This window comes from Musa acuminata, chromosome BXJ2-9 (assembly GCF_036884655.1).
Source record: "Musa acuminata AAA Group cultivar baxijiao chromosome BXJ2-9, Cavendish_Baxijiao_AAA, whole genome shotgun sequence".
Classification (NCBI taxonomy): Eukaryota; Viridiplantae; Streptophyta; class Magnoliopsida; order Zingiberales; family Musaceae; genus Musa; species Musa acuminata.
In genome coordinates, this window is record NC_088346.1 from 8157123 (window position 1) to 8174543 (window position 17421).

Below are 17421 nucleotides of genomic sequence, written 5' to 3' on the forward strand. Positions count from 1 at the left end.
ATCTTTCGCAAGTGCTAAAATTGAACTCCCATTTAACATCCAGATGTTGAACAGGCACATTATCAACTATAGGCACATCACATTCAACGATGATTGTTGTAATCATTACAAAAACAAGAACTCCATGGTCAATTGCTGATAGTGAAGACCAGTAACGTAATAATATGTACATGGTTCCTGGAAAACATAACAAATTTTCCACAAAATTCACTGTAATTTTAACGGCCTTCGAGTTCGGTCATTGTGATCTCACTGGGAGAGCAATCTTCTCCTATGGAAGTCCGAGTGACATAGAAACCAGGCCGATTAGGTTGAGGTAGCATGACCGATTCACTGCTTAGCATCAGAACTACCTCTCCCATTGTTGGCCTGTCTTCGCTCCCTTCTTGCACGCATAATAAACCAACTTGGAAGCACCTGAACACTTCAGACACAGGGTAAGAGTGGCCGATTGATTCTTCCAGCAGCTCCAAGCATCTACCTTGTTTCCACAGCATCCAAGCCTACAGAAATCAATTTATACAGTTGAGTTTTGTAGTGCTGAATACTAAATTGATGATCTTATGTGGAGAACACCCAGATACCAACATGTCCTAAAAGATTTAAACGCTGATCTGCCTTAAGGACCACATTATTCTTCTTGCCACTCAAGATTTCCAGTAGCATTACGCCAAAGCTGAAAACATCTGATTTCTCTGAAAAGAGCCCACCCATCGCGTACTCCGGGGACATATATCCACTGCATGTGATCAAGAATTTTAGCTAATCATTTAATATTATAGTTGAAACATTTTAGTGTAAAACTCACCATGTTCCCACTACTCTCTTTGTGTTCCCCTCGGTTTGACCTGCTCTGAATGTCCTTGCTGTGCCGAAGTCTGAAATTTTCGGATTCATCTCATGGTCAAGGAGAATATTGCTGGCCTTCAGATCTCTGTGAATGACTCTCAACCTAGAATCTTGATGAAGATAAAGAAGCCCACGAGCAATCCCTATTATGATGTCAAGGCGCTTTTGCCAATTCAATAGACTGCTCTTTCTTTTATCTGCTGAATATTCGATTTAGTTGGTCAAAGATAATAAAGGTGATGCTTATGAACTAGTTGCTGTCTCATGATCCTTACACATGAGATCCAATAAAAGGTCATCTACATAATGATGGTATAAGCAGCTATCTTAATTGGACTGCAACCTACAAACTGAAATTCACAAGCTGTGGAGACTTTTTGCCTGCTTCGGATTTGATTGAAAATGAAAAGATATAATTTATGGTATACTCTTTTCACTCACTCTGCAACAGGTGTACAGAAAGTCGAATATTGCACCAGAATGCTCTGTTATGCATAGATTTATTTAGGTACTCTCTTTATTTTCTTTTATGCATTCTTCCATGCTAAGATGAAGGTCATTTTGAATGAGTTCTAAGCATATTAAAGAAGAACAATGCATATGATTTTCCTTTTGTCAACATCCTAAGGTTGTAAGCTACTTTAAATGGTTTTGTATCAACAATCTACCAATTAAATGTGTGCAGGGACCCTACCTAGTCCTTGACCTAATTATCCAATTAAATAAGTGGTATGTATAATGAGATATGATAGACACATAATATGTTGTGAAGACTATTTAACGTACCATTGCAAATGTCTGAATTATCGAGTTGATACCTTTAGATTTGCATATATCTGGTAGGCACATACAAACAAATGATATCCTATATGACCCCTATCATTAGCTCCAAGGTAGGTTAGATTTCTTAGAAGAGCAAATGACCTCTCACATATATAGTTGATGTTTCTAGCAGTGATGTTTCATCCTTGTGCTTCCGACATGGCACACACATCACAGTTCAAATTACTCATTGGCACCACATTAGTGTCACATCAATATCAGGAATCCTTCAAAAAGATTTGAATTTTGATAGGGAGATTTAGGATCGAGGTCAAAGTGTCAGTTTCTCACCATGACTACCCTATCATATTCTAACAATTTGGTATGAAATCTATCTTCAAACAAAATGTGGCAATTCAAAAATAGTTGAAGGATCATAAAAGACAATTGCAACTATACGGAAATAAGCATAGTAGACTAATTTACAAGGTACACAAGAAGAAATTAAACAAGTTTCCAAATGACTACTCAATAACTCATAAGCAATTACCCAAAGTTATCTAGTCATCCTACAGAGTGATAATTATGAGACTCTCAGGCTCATGCTAGAGTCAATCAAGTCATTGTAGTGATAATCCAGCTTGTAATCCCATGACATGCATGATGACCACCAACACCAGAGTTTGTTAATATTTCTATGTATACTGATCTAAGACATACAGACACATGCATTAACATGCAGTGCAGGATAAATGAAATGGTGTGGATTTTGAGGCCAAACCGAATATGAAAGCATCCAAACTTGTATTTTGCATGTACTCATAGATCAGCATTCTTTCCTCATCCTCAATACAGCAGCCAAGTAAGCGGACAAGATTCCGATGTTGAAGTTTGGCAATTAACATAACCTCAGTTTTGAACTCATCTATGCCTTGTATGGAATTTTTGGACAACCTCTTGACAGCAACTTCGTGCCCATCTTCCAACTGACCCTGCAATTTTAGACATAGAATATTAGTTTCAGAATACGGTTCTTCTAAAGAGCATACGATACACAATAATTAGATTCATAATCAAATTCCCAGTGATTGAAAATGTTACCTTGTAAACAGGGCCAAACCCACCCACACCTAATATCTTGTCTACGGAGAAATCATCAGTGGCAGCTTTGATGCTACGCACATCAAATAAAGGCAACTCTAACTCGCTTTCTTTGCTTCCAATGGAGTGAGAACTCATCACTTTACCTGACTCATAGATTGGAAAATAATAAGTTAACTAAGTCCTCCAAATGTTTTCAGAGCTAACAAGTAATCACCCATTGATGCTGTTAATAGATGAAGAAAACTTTCATCCAAAAATAAGCAAATAATTTTCCAGTGACCTGTTATTCTTACAGGCTTTTAATCATCTGCATACAAGTTGAGATAAATAAATGTCTGCATCAAGCCATAGAAGAGAAATCACCACTCAAATTAAAACTACAGTATCCACTCTTAAGGAAGTGAGTACAAGGACATCATTGTCATAAATGGAGCACTAAAGAATACTTTAGGTCAAATAATTGGGCACCACCTTCAGAAGGATTAAAATCCAAAATCTTTCCAAGAGAAAGGTAGGTCAAATAATTAGGCACCATATTTTTTTTCTTCTTTAGTGTCCTGTTTTAAGGGGTGTGATGGAAGAGAGTGATTGATTTGCAACACTGCAATCATAGTCAAAACAATCAGATAGACTACCAGAAAGACTGCAACTCAAGGCAGACAAGATGGTCTACTCTCTTAATTTATTTAATATGCAAGCATCAACTCTAGGACATGGAAGTGAACATAGAACCTAAATAAAACTTGATAAGAGTGTAAATACTTTTTCAATCCATGTTTTCTAGTGTGAAGCAGTGAAAACTTATGCATGAACTCTGCAGTTTAGATACTTGATAAGATAAAGAAGATAACTTCTTCAAATATAATTGAGCTTTAGTGTTCCTTTTTACAAAACAAAAGAAAGTATGATCATCATCAACGTCAAACAAAAAGAATTATCTTTTGTCATATATCTAATATATTCAGATAGCAGTCAAGGAAGAAAACTTCTATAAGATTGTTACAGCTAAATCATGCAGACATTGAAAATCACCAAATGATGTTTGAGGCAATACTTTAGGCAAGAAAAATATCCTAGTGTAAATAAAGTTCAAATTACATATGAGCAAATAATTTTCAGCAGTTGCTTGCAAGGAATTTTTGTCCCCATGCAACACACACACAAAAGAAAGAACAAAAAATAACACATTTCCTAGGGGATTCAACAATGATGACCATGTTTACTGTGTGGTTCTTGTTTGTACAAACATCAGGTAAAATATTATCTAACTTTCCAGACTATTGTTCATTGATTTTGGATCAACTTTGGAACAAGAAGAAAATATTCATTTAAACTAGATACAAATTAGTACAAGCAAATATAAAATAAATATACCATGGTTCCTTCTTCTTCTCTTCAACCATAAAAGCAAAGCAACACACAGCAACAGAAGAGAACTCAGAACAGGAATAGTGACCGCAATCGCCAATCTTATCTTGTTGCCAGAATTACTTCTTATTGAATCTGCAAAGGAAGTTAAAACTAGAACTTTTATCAAGGGTACACTAGTTTCTACTACACAGTACTCAGATAAATTGTTTTCTACTACGTACAATCATTGTTATATTCAACGATTTTAAAGTATATCAGTGGAACTTCCAATGAGCTAAGAGAGGAGGATAGAAAGTTGAATTTCAACTGGGAAAATAAGGTACCACCTTCCGCTACTCGATCAATTATCAAGGTTCTAATAATTGGCCTCTATGCCTACAGAGTCTTTCCATACAGAAAGTTAGCAACAGCAAGAGTGGAGAAAAAATTGCAATGTAGAAACGAGAACATTTCCCCAAGATTCCCAAGTGAATTCTTGAAGCACTAGAGATGGAAGAGCATATTCATGGCATGACTACTGATCCAAGTATAACAAAAAGTGAATAATCTAGAACAGTTACTACCTAATTATATATAATAAGAAAACACTGATAGTTGTCCACATGATGGTGGTTTGGTTCGCTAATCGGTAACCCTTTTACTGCCTCAGCTTTGGAAACTGAACTGCAAAACAATTCTGTTCCTTGACTTTCATGACAGGAAGTTCAGTTTTTACAATGTATGAGATCCTAGTTCTATTTATCTAAATTCTTTCTAGGTTGGAAGATGTAAATTATTGAACTGAAACCAATTCATTTCCTGTGATATGAGTCTTCTATATTAAGAATTACCCGGTCATTTATGTCCTTTACTAATGAGCAACACTTCACAAATGCTTTGTTCCAAATTTCCAAGTAAAGACTTTCTTTCTGTTTCAATGTTGAATTTTCTTACCTAATTCAGAAGCTGCAAGCCGAATGTATAGATCATCACCTCCTTCTATAAACATCCTAATATCGACAAGATCACTAAGCCAAGTTATACACATACTCTCTCCATTCAGAGCATATGCCAAGCAAGAACAATTCTTCAAGCACAAGTCCTGGCACTCATTTAGAGTCTTGTTGCTCTCCATGCTGGCATTTGAAGTATCAGGCAGCTTCACTTTTTGCAAAGGAAAAAAACCATCGGTTGAACAATTTAAACCTGTTCTCCTAACACAACCATCTGAATTCTCTCTAAGATCCCAATCTTTAGGTGTCTTAGGAGTGAAGCCCTGCAGACATTGGCATCTAGGTGAGTAGATGGTGGTGCACATCCCATTAGCTCCACATGTTGCGTATTGATCGCAGGGGTCTTCCGGAACCAACCAGAAAAGATCCCATCTATTGCTTGTAGTAGACCACACCAAGCGTTGCAGTACACCACTCGCATCAATAACTGCCCGGCAATGAACAGACTTGTTCAAGCTTTCAAATGTATAGTATACCTCATGTTGGTTCATAACAAAGTGGAACCGGAGGACACCATTTGTCCACATGTCAGGACGGCCACTCCAACCTTTTCCATTCCATGGTCCAGTGCGAAAGGTCCGAGAAGATCCTTCCCATATATAGACTTCTGGTACTCCATGAGGATCCATCCCATAGGAGTAGTTCCCTGGAGAAGGGTCCGAACTACTCTTCCACGATATAAGGTGTCTGTCTAGCTTGGCAGCAAAATCCAATCCAATCTTCATGCCTGCCAGAAATGTGTCAGATGGATGATCAAAACTTTGCCATAATATGCTCTTTGGGATTCCTCCTGTCAGGATGAGATTTCCTGAGTCTGAAAGCTGAAGTAATGGATAAGTAGCATTCGATGTATTCGTTGACCATAAAATATTTGCATCTTTGTTGAGCAGTAGCAGATTTCCATCAGCAGTAAGATTCAATATTCTCATGGAGCCATTCAATGGAGTGTCCCTGTTGGCAACCCATACTATTGGTTGATCTGGGATTTCCTTATACCATATTCCCAGGTACCACTCACTCGAATTGCCTGGGCTGAAGAAGCCCAGCTCAAAGATTCCTCCTGCGGAGGTTAAGGTTTGGTCGTCACTGAGAGGTGTGCTTGAGGTTAGTGTGTCTCCTGCAGAGAGAGGAGAGAAGACAGAGAAAAATAATATGAGAAGATATTGGAACTTGGATTGTCATGCTCACCCAACAAAAATGCATTTCTAATAGATCTTCTGAGATCAAGCCACACAAGCATGACAAGTTCACGAAAGCAAACAATCTAATGGCCAACTGTTCTAAAGAGCATGGTTGAGAATCTTTTCTAGATAGACTGCATCAAAACAGAGCTCCCATGTCAATAATATCATTTGGTTGAAGTTTACTTGCATTCTTGCATAGTAAACACAAAATACCACATGGTCTAAATTGTTGATGCGAACCTTACATTGTAGTCTGAGATCGTGCCATGATAAACTGCAGAAGTTTTGAGACAATAGAAACCAACAACCACAGTAATAATACAATTGCGCCTCAAAATCAAATCATGTAATATTCATCATTGAGAAGATAAATTAACACCATTAGGCTATTTGTTAGAAGTAATAACATGTGTTTAACCCTCGCCATTCTATTATGTATCACATCAAAAGCTCGCATCTTTGATCCTAATCATCGCGAATTCGTCAATCTATTCCTAAGAGTTGCCTCATTCGATTCCGACTGCCAATTTTGGAGATTTTTCTAACTAGAATCCGAGGTTCGAATCAAAAGAAATTAAAGAAAGATAGGGGTGGGCATGCAAATTTTAGGTAGGTTTAGCAATGATAGGTAAGGGATAATATCGAGAACAAAGAACAAAGAACGAGTGAGTTATGATGAAAACATACGTTCAACTCTCAAGAAGGCGAGACCTTGACCTGAAAAACCCTATCGAGGAAGCTGCAGAAATATCAAGAAAACACAACGCAAAAGAACAAAAGGAAACCCTAACATTTCTGGTCTCCACTCACCACTCTCATTTTCATCTCCCATTTCGATCGCCTCATCGGCGACCGGGTCGGTTGAGGATACGGACCGCAGTCGATGTTTGGAATTTGATCGGACTGAATCCAGATGGCTCCACTTGACCCACGACTAACTCTAGTCGGAAGTTGGTGTCATGACCGAAGCTACAGGCTAAAAAGTCAAAACGGACGTTGCACCTTTCGCTAGAGAACAAAAGTAGTTGAATTATTTCACTATACTAGTTTACTCGAAGCAACATGGCGGTCTCGGTTTTCTACTGTGGAAATTGTGGCCATGACGATGGGAAGAAACTGTGCTGTGACTCGTGCAGCTATTAATTACTGGTAATCCAGTCAGCCACTTTGAATATGCGCTTTGAAAATGGGCCAAATTGGTTGTGTCATAGTCAAGCTGACGGACGCAGCTGGACATAGCGGTTTCATGCAACTAAACAAATTGGTCGTTTGTCTTTTTGTTCCTTTTCAAGGGAAGTTTGGTGTTCTTTCTAAGATACGCACCCATCAGAAGAAGGCCAACAAGAACGCAGGTTGGTTGACTAGGCTGGATATTCACATTGGCATTATTGGATTCTTGGCTACACTGGCAATGGAACTCCAAAAAAATGGGACAAATAGGCCAAAGTCAGCTAACTGCTCGCTGATGCCTCCATTTTATGGCATCATCGCATCCACATAATACCTCCAAGTTGCTTGCTCAAGTTTCCTCATCAAAGAAGAGAAAGGGAAAGAGAAAAGCTTGATCAAGCCCTAGATCAGTTAAACGAAAGGGAAACTGGCATGCCTTGTACAAGCCTCTAGCACTTCTTTGGATGCTCACCTCCTTGTAAGAAATGCGAAGAAAGGTATCATGCTACTGTTTCATGTGATTGCCTTGCTGCTTATAATTGTAAGCTAACTACTTCATAGAGAGACAGAGAGAGAGAGAGAGAGAGAGAGACTCAAAAACAGTTTATCCTTATTAAGAGCACAAGATTTAGATGCCAACCACTTTTAAGTGGTAGAAGAATCTGCGGAAGTAGCAAAGACAATAATCATGTATAGAGTTCAGCCAGCAAGAAAGCTCCTTTACAGGCAAATTCGCACCAGGAAAGCTAGCAGGGAGATCACAAAGTTTAGGCACACAGTTCATTCGTACCTGGCTGACCATGAGCTACGAGAACTCCTGCAAAAAGAGCAAGCACGATCCAGAGCTTGGTGGTGGGCATTCTTTCTCTTCTACTTTGGCACCAATAGGAACAATGCATTCTTAAAGCACCTCTCTTCTGAAGTCAATGGCTCCTCTAACTAGTTGATCACAGGTTAAGTAGAACCTGGAGGATCTCGGCATTAAAGAAGTCGGCTTCTGACTTTGTCAAAACACAAGAAGAAACAGAGAAAGACGCAAAGAAAAGGACAGTACTCAAATCTCGATTCATGTTACAGAGCTCCTACACATTGCGACTAGCTTGAAGTACCTATTGCCGGTATCCTGTAACCAAACTTCTTGTTACTCGATATCATAGGTCGGGATGTCAAGTGGTTTAACTAAACTAGATATCATAGCTCTCTGAGATTGTTATTACGAGGAAAGATGCAGTGAAAGAATAAAAGGAACTGCTACTTTCCATGGTCAAGGGGGACTTCAGGTGGATTAAGGAGCGGAAATCTAAAGTCAACTTGCAGGACAACTTCAAGAATTTTCTGACGTAAGATTCGAAATCAGCAAAAAATCTACTTGGACTTGAGACAATGGAGAGTTTTGTATGAAAGTCCTTTTTTACTCTTTAATTTGTTCCTTCTGGTTTGTGCTGCTGTTCTCTTGTCCCTCTTGTTCTCTGCAGTGTACCTTTGTCATCCTTCATGTAAGCATTCTCTTTGCTGCTCCAGTGTAGCAGATACTTAGATATTAATTGTTTTTAATCTTTTGAATTCCACATGAAATAGATATGGATTAGAAAAGCAGCATCTAACTTCTGAACATATAAAAGGCAGCCATAGTGGCCTACAAGTTACGGTAGATTGTTCCTATTGTTCAAAGTAAACTGGAGATCGTAAGTTTTCAGGCACACATCTCATCTCGTGCCTGACTGTCCGCCAGCCATGACCACTCCTGCCCAAGTGGGAAGCAAAACCAAGTAGTTTGACGCCGGTAGGAAGTCGAGACATCGCGTCGTTCTTGCGCTTCGAAAAGCCAATGGCTTTGTAGTACACTCCGGCTATGTAAAACCTAAATCTCTCTATAAAGAAAGGTGTGGCTTTGACCGTCAGCAATCAGATTCAGAACACAAAGGACGAAACGGATACAAGCTGCAGAACCGTCGGCGTAAGACATTCTGTGACGGCACACCTATCTTTTCTTACTGGACATGAATAACTGAACATTCACCAATTTCTGATGGCATTCGTGGTTGCCTTACCCCTCAACTTTGCCATTGAATGAGGACTCTAGAGAGAACTATCGGCCCTCCGGCGTGGTGATGGTCATCTCATTTAAAGAACAATTCGCAGCTAACATCGATGCGTGTTCTGCCTCGGTTGCAGTTGCCACTGTGAAGAAAGCAGGCTGCTTAGGATCCGCCAAAGCTACACTTTCATTACCAAGCATAGCGATGACATCCGACATGGTGGGCCTGTCACCAGCGTTTTCTTGGACGCACATGAGCGCCACATGAATGCACCTCGACACCTCCCAAGATGGACATCCATCGCCTAGAGATGGATCCATAAGCTCCGACCACTTACCTGCTTTCCATAGTTCCCATGCCTGTGCCAATCAAACCAAGTAATAAGAGCTCAAGTTGGTTTATACATGTTCATATCACCAAGTTATACTCACTTGACCCAGAAGGTTGAGTGCATTCCCCCCATATTGATGAAAACCTGCACTTCTCTTTCCAGTTACGATCTCCAGGAGCAGAACACCAAAACTGAAGACATCAGACTTGATCGAGAATTGACCGTGTGAAGCATACTCAGGTGCCATGTACCCACTGAAAGGTATAATAAGATGATACACTTACTGTCAGCACATGCATATCGATTTTATGGAATGCGCTGATGTAGTCATCCATCACGAAAAATGCGTTACACTTACTATGTTCCAACAACTCTGTTTGTGTTTGCTTGTGTTTCGTTTGAGCCAAAAATTCTGGCCATGCCAAAGTCCGATATCTTAGGATTCACGTCCGCGTCCAGGAGAATGTTGCTGGCTTTCAGATCCCTGTGAATGACACGCAGTCTGGAGTGCTTGTGAAGATAAAGAAGGCCTTGAGCTATCCCTTCAATGATATGGGCGCGCTTGCTCCAGTCCAGAAGTGCTCCTCTGGTTGAGTCTGACAACAGATAGGTAAATTACAGCATAGATGCCAAGAGTTCTTATAGATGCAACTAAAATGAAGCAGCAAATTTTAGTGAAAACCGACCGAATAGGAAGAAGTCCAAGCTCTTGTTGGGCATGTATTCATAGACGAGTAGCTTCTCCTCTCCTTGAATGCAGTATCCCAATAACCTTACTAAATTCCTATGCTGAAGCTTTGCTATGAGAATAATTTCATTACTGAACTCGAGTAACCCTTGTCCAGAACGTGCAGAAAGTCTTTTGACAGCTATCTCCTGTCCTTCTGGCAATTGGCCCTGAAAAAATGTACCAAAGATCTCCATTAAAGACAATGAGTGGTGCATTTAAAAGCCTGTAAATTTGCTTTGTACTCGAGTCTTCCTCAGCTATGTAGGTCAAATTTGCTTGTGTTTTTTCTTGTCTCTACATAACCGAACAATCCTTGCTCAGGCTGATATGACTACCAATTCTACTTGATCCTTGCAAGACCTGTTTGAATTGGTTTGCAAATATATTTCATGTATATGACTTAAAAAGAGCTCGGCTACTAAAATATTAGCTCTCAGTGAAGCTCGAGCACACAAAGGTCGTTCGGAGTGTTGTATAGATATGATACCTTATAAACAGGTCCAAACCCACCCTCTCCAAGCTTATTCTCGGCTGAAAAGTTGCTTGTGGCTTTTTCTATATCTGAGAAATGGTACAGCAAGAACTCTGCAGCTCTGTCGCCTTCTCCGATCTTAATTGGTAAGTGATTCACCAGTGCAAGTAATGATTTCTCCTCGTGTGACCTTTTTGTGTCTGATTGGTTACATAAGGTGAGAATCATAAACAACATATGTATAAACAATGAGTACTCACAGTATCTGCGACATCATTACCTCTGCTTCTCCGTTTTCTGATCCACAGAAAACACATGAGAGAGCAAGACAGGAGTAATGCAAGAGATGCTGCTACTGAGGCCATGATTTGCAGCAGCTTCCTCTTTTTCCCTACAAAATGTGCTAACGTTAGATGTCACACTAAATCCCCTGCTTAATTTAGAGCAATAATGAGGCAAATGTGTCCTGAAAATTTTCCCACAAAGGTGCCTAAAGTGTGTATTGTGTTCTTTTCAATTACCTTTATGATCTGAGGAGATCTTGGGTTCAGATACTTGCGCTCCTTGAGACTCGGAATCAGCAACTCGAATGTACAAAGTTCCAATGTCGATGTTTTCACCACCGTCGACTTGTTGCAGATTTACAAGGTCCCCTTGCCATAAGCTACAACCTCCGGAGAAGGCATAAGCAGTACAGTTACAATGTTTATGGCAGGCTGATTCACAGTCTTTGGCATCTGAAACATCCAATTTAGTTGCATTTGCATTAAACTTCATATGGGGCATCTCCACAAACTTATCTGGCTTTTCTCCGCTCTCGCACTGCAAGCTGGTTTTCCTGAGGCACCCTCCTCCTGTGCTTCCTTCAAACCAATCTTGCAAAGATGCTGGCTGAAAACCAGGCAAGCATTCGCAAGCCTTTGGTTGTATCGCTTCATTGCAAACGCCAAATGCCCCACAGAGGTCATACACATTGCATTGGGTGCGTGGTTGAGACCAGAACAGTATCCACGATGTTTCGATCTCTAACCATGACATTTGTTGGATTTGACCTGAAATACCGATGATTAATCTTGAAATGATAGAGTCATCCTTCATAGAGTAAGTGAAGTACAGTTCGTGTTGGTCACGGACGAATTCATAATTGAAGATGTAGTTTTGAGTCATCTCAGGAACCGCTCCGAATATTTTCCCGTCCCAATCCCCACTGTTCCAATAAGGAGTCCCTTTCTTCCAGATAAGGAACTTGAGCTTGCCGGTAGGATCGAGGCCTAAGGAAAAATCTCCGAGAGCAGGATCATCTTTGCTTTTCCATGACGTAAGCAACCGGTTCTGCCGGCGATTCAGTCCAAGCTTCATACCCGGGAGGAAAGTATCAGTAGGATGATCGAAGCTCTGCCACGAGACCATCGACGTGTTATCGCTACTCCTCAAAACAAGATTGCCTGAATCCAAGATGGTCGCTTCCCTGTTATTCGTCCCAAGACCGGAGGCCAATACGGATGAACTCCCCCTGCCGTCTAAAAGTATGAGATCCCCATTGTTGTCGTCGAACATGAGCACACCGGATTTGTCTGCGATCGCGTTGTCTCTGTTAGCCACCCATACCGGCGTTTGCTTTGCCACTTTGTGATACCATATGCCGACATAGCGGTTGGTCGAGCTGCCGGGACTGAAGAAGCCAAATTCGAAGGTCTTGTTGGCAGAGACAAGCGTTTGTCCATCTCGGAGGGATTGGGATGGCAACAGGGTGTCTGCCGCAAGCGAAAACACGATCCGTGAAGCAGTGGAAATGATCAAGAGGGGGAGGAGGATGTAGCGGCCAGTGGTGCCGTCCATTATGGCATAAAGCGAGTTCCGAGCTCCCTGTGATCTGCAAGGTAGATGAAGTCGTAAAGTCCGTTTGGAATGGTCTGACAAGAAAGAAGCATCGGAGTAGAATAACCAAGTCGTCCATCCGGAGCATTGACTGACTACTCGTAATCGGCAAGTCAAGCTTCGGTGCGTGGAGATGAAAGCATCAGAAAGAAATCATCGGTGTGTGCGTTGCCTTTTTCTTTTCTTCGATTCGGCTGGCCCACTCGAAGAAGTCGGGAAGCTTCATTCTCCATTACTTAAATAGATAGTTTGGAACATTCAAAGTCAAAGCACATCTGTTGTAACATCTCTTTTAATTTTGGTGAATAAATCTCCTAATTAATTATTTTTATTATAGATCACATTTCGAAAGGAATTAAATAGATAGTTTCATATCTAATACGACATATTTAACACGTGTCATTAGTTCATAGCCAGCGCGTTGTTAACCCGATCGTGATCGGCGCAACAGTGCTAATTATAATGTACAACTATTCGTGTGACTTTTCATATTCGAGTTAATGTCCAACTATTAAGATGAGATCATTCATGCGGAATACCTTCTTACTAAATATTTAATTATTTTAAATTTAACATCGTCTTTTTCTATGTTACTGCCTCTCCCATCCTTTTTAATATGTGAATATATCTTTCTTTCTTCTTCTTTTTTTTCTCTCTCTCTCTCTCTTTAGCATCAAACCTTTCCTATGCTAATTACGAGTAACCACTTTGCATACAAATCAAATAATTATATTAAATAAAATTATAATTATTCGACATGAATGTGCTTCCAAGTTCATCTTAGATTGAGACGATGTCAGGAAAACAAAATATTCGATAAGGTTCATTTGATGATCGAATTAGTTTAGGTTTGAAGCATTCGATTAAGCATCAAATTTTAAAAAGTCATCAATCCAAAAGATTCAAATTTTTGATAACATGCCTGAGAGCTTATTTATAACACAAGATGTGACCTTTGGATGGAGATCATAATTAATATCAAGAATTATTATACACACCATCCAATTATAAATGAAATTATGCAATGAATCTTGAGGATACAAAATAACAGTTTATCGAGTCAATTTTTTATTTCAATGTTATGTGATTAATCTCATGAAGTTGAATCAATCCTCTCGTAGATTCAAGCCCTTCATGATGTGTCACTTAAGTGAAGTTGACGAACCGATTAGATAAAGATGGCATGTTGACAGTTGTCTATGTATTAAATTACACGTGTCATATTGTAATTACTCCTTGCGGACATATTAGGCTGCAAGAAAGATCATACTCTAAACGAAGAACATTTAAACTGTTCAACGGTGGATGATATGCAACTATCATATGGTTTCGTGTTGTCGGATTCCATACAGATATGCTCTTTAAAGGAGGATGGCAGTAGATTGGATTGGATCAACACGTTTAGCGATTCATAGGTGACAAGATCCGACCCATGTACTCCACTTGACGATGTATTTGCATATACATGTGATTTGGTGTCCTTAATCACAATAATCCTTGTGATTTGGTAGAGATATAGTTTCTTTAATAGCTACCAAATCAAGATTATGGAGGGTTCAGATAAATCTTGGACACATATCAGGATCCGATATCGGATCGGATTCCCGCTGCCTTCCGAAAGCATGAAGACGAGAGAGACCCCATCTCCCTCATAAATCAAAAGAAATAAGTCTATCAGTGCATGCTGGGCATCAAAGAAAGCAAAACCAGAAAGGGGTTCAACATTGAGTGGCTCTAATCTTAGTTCATTGGATCATTGAATCAGTGGGTCGACTAATCGGATCATATGTTTCATATATTTTTTATTTATAAAATCAAATTTATATATTATATTAGAAATATAAATTATATTATAAAGTTAATTTATAATACAGTGAAAAAGTATCGAAATAGATAGTAATAGGCGAAATCAAATAAAATGCAGCAGCACAAAATGGATCTAAGACCTCTTGAATAAAAATCAATCAAAAAAGCAAAATTCATTTCAAGAATAGTTTATTTTTTGTTTTTATTCTGAACGATCTAATCAGTGGATCGAATTGATTTAGGTTTGATTCTCGATTTGCTTTCGGATCCGATGAAATTGTCCTATTCGGATTTGATAGCTAGTTTTCCACCAAGCAGACACACACGCTAATTATTTGCTTTAAGTAGCTCTTTCAGTTTTAGAACCCTAACAATTAATGCATAGAGATCGGACATCGAAAGCATGCACTGAAGTGGATACTTAAGTGACTTAAGATAACCGTGAGGAACATATCTATCTGAGCAGTGACGATCGTCGTCTCCACATAATAATTAATATGTGCACAAACAGTGAAGGCCAACGCAAACGAAGATCAAACTAGAGCATTAAAGTCTTAGCTTTTCCGCCACGTTATGATGACCATAATAACCTTGCTGTCCTTTCAAAAAGAATGGCAGACCTTAATACAACCACACATGTTTGATCCAAAAGAAGGGTCATCAACATTAGATTTACCGCAAGGGAAAAAGGCGTTCTCGATAATTCGAAGACCAAAGTCAAAGTAGCGGTCGCACTTTGAACAGCAGAGAATTGACCCTATCAAAGTCCTAATATACACGTGTATCTATCTATCTAATATATACAATCGATCGAAGAGTATCTTGCAAAGATCGGCACGTATGATCATGGAACTGGTCAGCTACGCCCTAAACAAAGATGACTTTTGTAATCATCACGCCCTACTTTCACAACCTTCGGTTCCATCCACGAGCACATACGTTGCTGATTGATATGACGATGACAAGAACTGTGATCGTGCTTTTTCTTAGTCTCTTCCTTTCACGCTTTCTTCACATGAGATAAGACACCACATTCGTCTGGCCTGTGCGACACAACATCGCCTGCGCATGAACGCTTTTGTGTCGCATGAAGCAGCACTCGCAAGTGATTGAGATTATACGTATCCCATGCTTTGTCAAATCCCATGCAAACAACCTTGGAAAACTATACGAATGTTTTTAATGCTTCTGGAAGTGCTCTTGTCCAAAGCCAAAGGAGAACCATTTCCGAAGTTGCACCAGTCGAAGTAAGAGACAAGATTTTCTTGCCTTTTTATTTATTTTTAGGTTAATATCAATACAATTCAAAGAAATAATTAGTTCTACAGGGCAAAATTTTAAATCTAACCTGTAATGGGTGGATCAAAACACACCACCATCAGATCTCATATGGATCATACTTAAAAGGAACTAAAACTATCATAATTATAGTAATTTTTTTCTTAAATATCTTCTTTTCTTTATCTTGTTATAGTCAAATCCTTCGGCTTCTTTCCAAGAGGCCTCGTCGGACGACCCGCTTCTTCTCCTCCGCCTCTTCCATCCACCTCCGCCGGAGCTCTGTGGTCAGTGTACACTCGTCCACTTGCTTGATGGCCGCCGCCGTAGCCGTTCCGCGTGCATAGCACCAACAAGCAATGAAGAAGAGCCACGACGACGTCCACAGGATCGCCAAGAATCTCCCCCAGAATACCATCACCACCAGGCTCCCGATGAGTAGAAAGATTGCAATGCCCGAATCGGAAGTGCTCACCGGCCCCCCCGATGGGGTCTTCCTCAGCTCCGGCCCCACGGGCTGCGGTGCCTGCTTTCGCTGGGGCTTCTGCTCCGTGGCGTCCGGAGTGGAGCGGAAGGATGGCGAGGACGCGATAGAGAAAAACGATGAGTTAGAGGAGACGGAGGTGGAAAGAATCGACGCCGTCTTCCGGTCGTCGTCATCCGTTGAATCCGATCCCTTCTGCGACGACGGTTGCCTCGACTCTTTCCTCTTCCTATTGCTTCGCTTCTGATATCAATTCATTCATCCAAAACAATCATGCAGGAGAGTAAAATATCCAGTTTGGAATCCATACAAGATCTAAAATTGCAGAAGGAACACATGGACGCAGAACCCGTACCAAGGCAGAGACCGCCGACGACCCCAAGATCTTGGCGACAACCCGTCGGTGGTGGCGCCATCGTAAGTAGTGGGGCGACTCCGGGTTTACGTCGCCTCCGTACGCGTTCGCCTCGTCGTCCAAACTCGAGGCGGAGAAGCAGAAGACGCCCTGGTGCTTTCTACTGCAGTTTCCCATGGCAGCGATGGGCTTCGACTCCAGCACTGGGTTCACGAGAGGCGCGAATAGGAGGAGGAGAAACTACACGAGTCTGTCTTCCTCGTCCAAGAATTTGGTGGGTGAGGGGTGGAAGAGACTGCTAGAGCGCAGTCTATATACATGACAGGGGGGTGGTTTTGGGCATTCCCTGCTGCCTAAGTTTCCCGTACTGGCGATAGGGGAGATGTCAGTGTGGAGGTGAGTGACAGTTCTGTACCTTGTTTTCTCCGCTGGATTCCTTCTCCCTGTATCACCATATTGATCCACTCGCCTATGTAGGTGGGACCCCCTTCGACGGCCATCATCAAAGCGCTGGTGGGCGGATATGGAAGGATAACACACGTGTCTGTTCACAAATTGACTCGATTCCTGTCTTGGTTGGGTTTGACCGATTGACACCGTCTTCTTCACAGGCGTC

General features: G+C 40.6%; 2 protein-coding genes across 2 annotated transcripts; both read right to left on the bottom strand.

Moving 5' to 3' along the window:
- Nucleotides 1-12: 12 nt before the first annotated feature.
- On the bottom strand, nt 13-12898 carry LOC103997812 (uncharacterized). The gene is made up of 15 exons (XM_065127501.1): nt 11526-12898; nt 11285-11395; nt 11020-11204; nt 10489-10699; nt 10161-10398; nt 9903-10056; nt 9523-9830; nt 8223-8353; nt 5020-6195; nt 4090-4218; nt 2713-2858; nt 2393-2603; nt 809-1046; nt 589-739; nt 13-503 (listed from the first exon to the last, which is right to left on the bottom strand). The coding sequence occupies exons 1-15, from the start codon at nt 12841-12843 to the stop codon at nt 219-221; spliced, it is 4992 nt and encodes a 1663-aa protein (XP_064983573.1). The 5' UTR covers nt 12844-12898; the 3' UTR covers nt 13-218.
- A 3264-nt stretch (nt 12899-16162) lies between these two features.
- LOC135624028 (uncharacterized) lies at nt 16163-17194 on the bottom strand. The gene is made up of 2 exons (XM_065127502.1): nt 16806-17194; nt 16163-16693 (listed from the first exon to the last, which is right to left on the bottom strand). Exons 1-2 carry the CDS (start codon nt 16980-16982, stop codon nt 16163-16165), a joined length of 708 nt encoding a protein of 235 aa, XP_064983574.1. The 5' UTR covers nt 16983-17194.
- Nucleotides 17195-17421: the final 227 nt, after the last annotated feature.

What these genes read in the sequence shown, in the direction of transcription:
- LOC135624028 (XM_065127502.1), bottom strand. Translation starts at nt 16,982, where the DNA reads ATGGGAAACTGCAGTAGAAAGCACCAGGGCGTCTTCTGCTTCTCCGCC. An exon ending in CGTCGGCGGTCTCTGCCTTG is followed by an intron (nt 16,694 to 16,805) that starts GTACGGGTTCTG and finishes AATTGATATCAG; the next exon opens with AAGCGAAGCAATAGGAAGAG.
- LOC103997812 (XM_065127501.1), bottom strand. Translation starts at nt 12,843, where the DNA reads ATGGACGGCACCACTGGCCGCTACATCCTCCTCCCCCTCTTGATCATT. An exon ending in TTTGGATGCTTTCATATTCG is followed by an intron (nt 1,047 to 2,392) that starts GTTTGGCCTCAA and finishes AATATTCAGCAG; the next exon opens with ATAAAAGAAAGAGCAGTCTA. An exon ending in GTTTAAATCTTTTAGGACAT is followed by an intron (nt 504 to 588) that starts GTTGGTATCTGG and finishes TGATTTCTGTAG; the next exon opens with GCTTGGATGCTGTGGAAACA.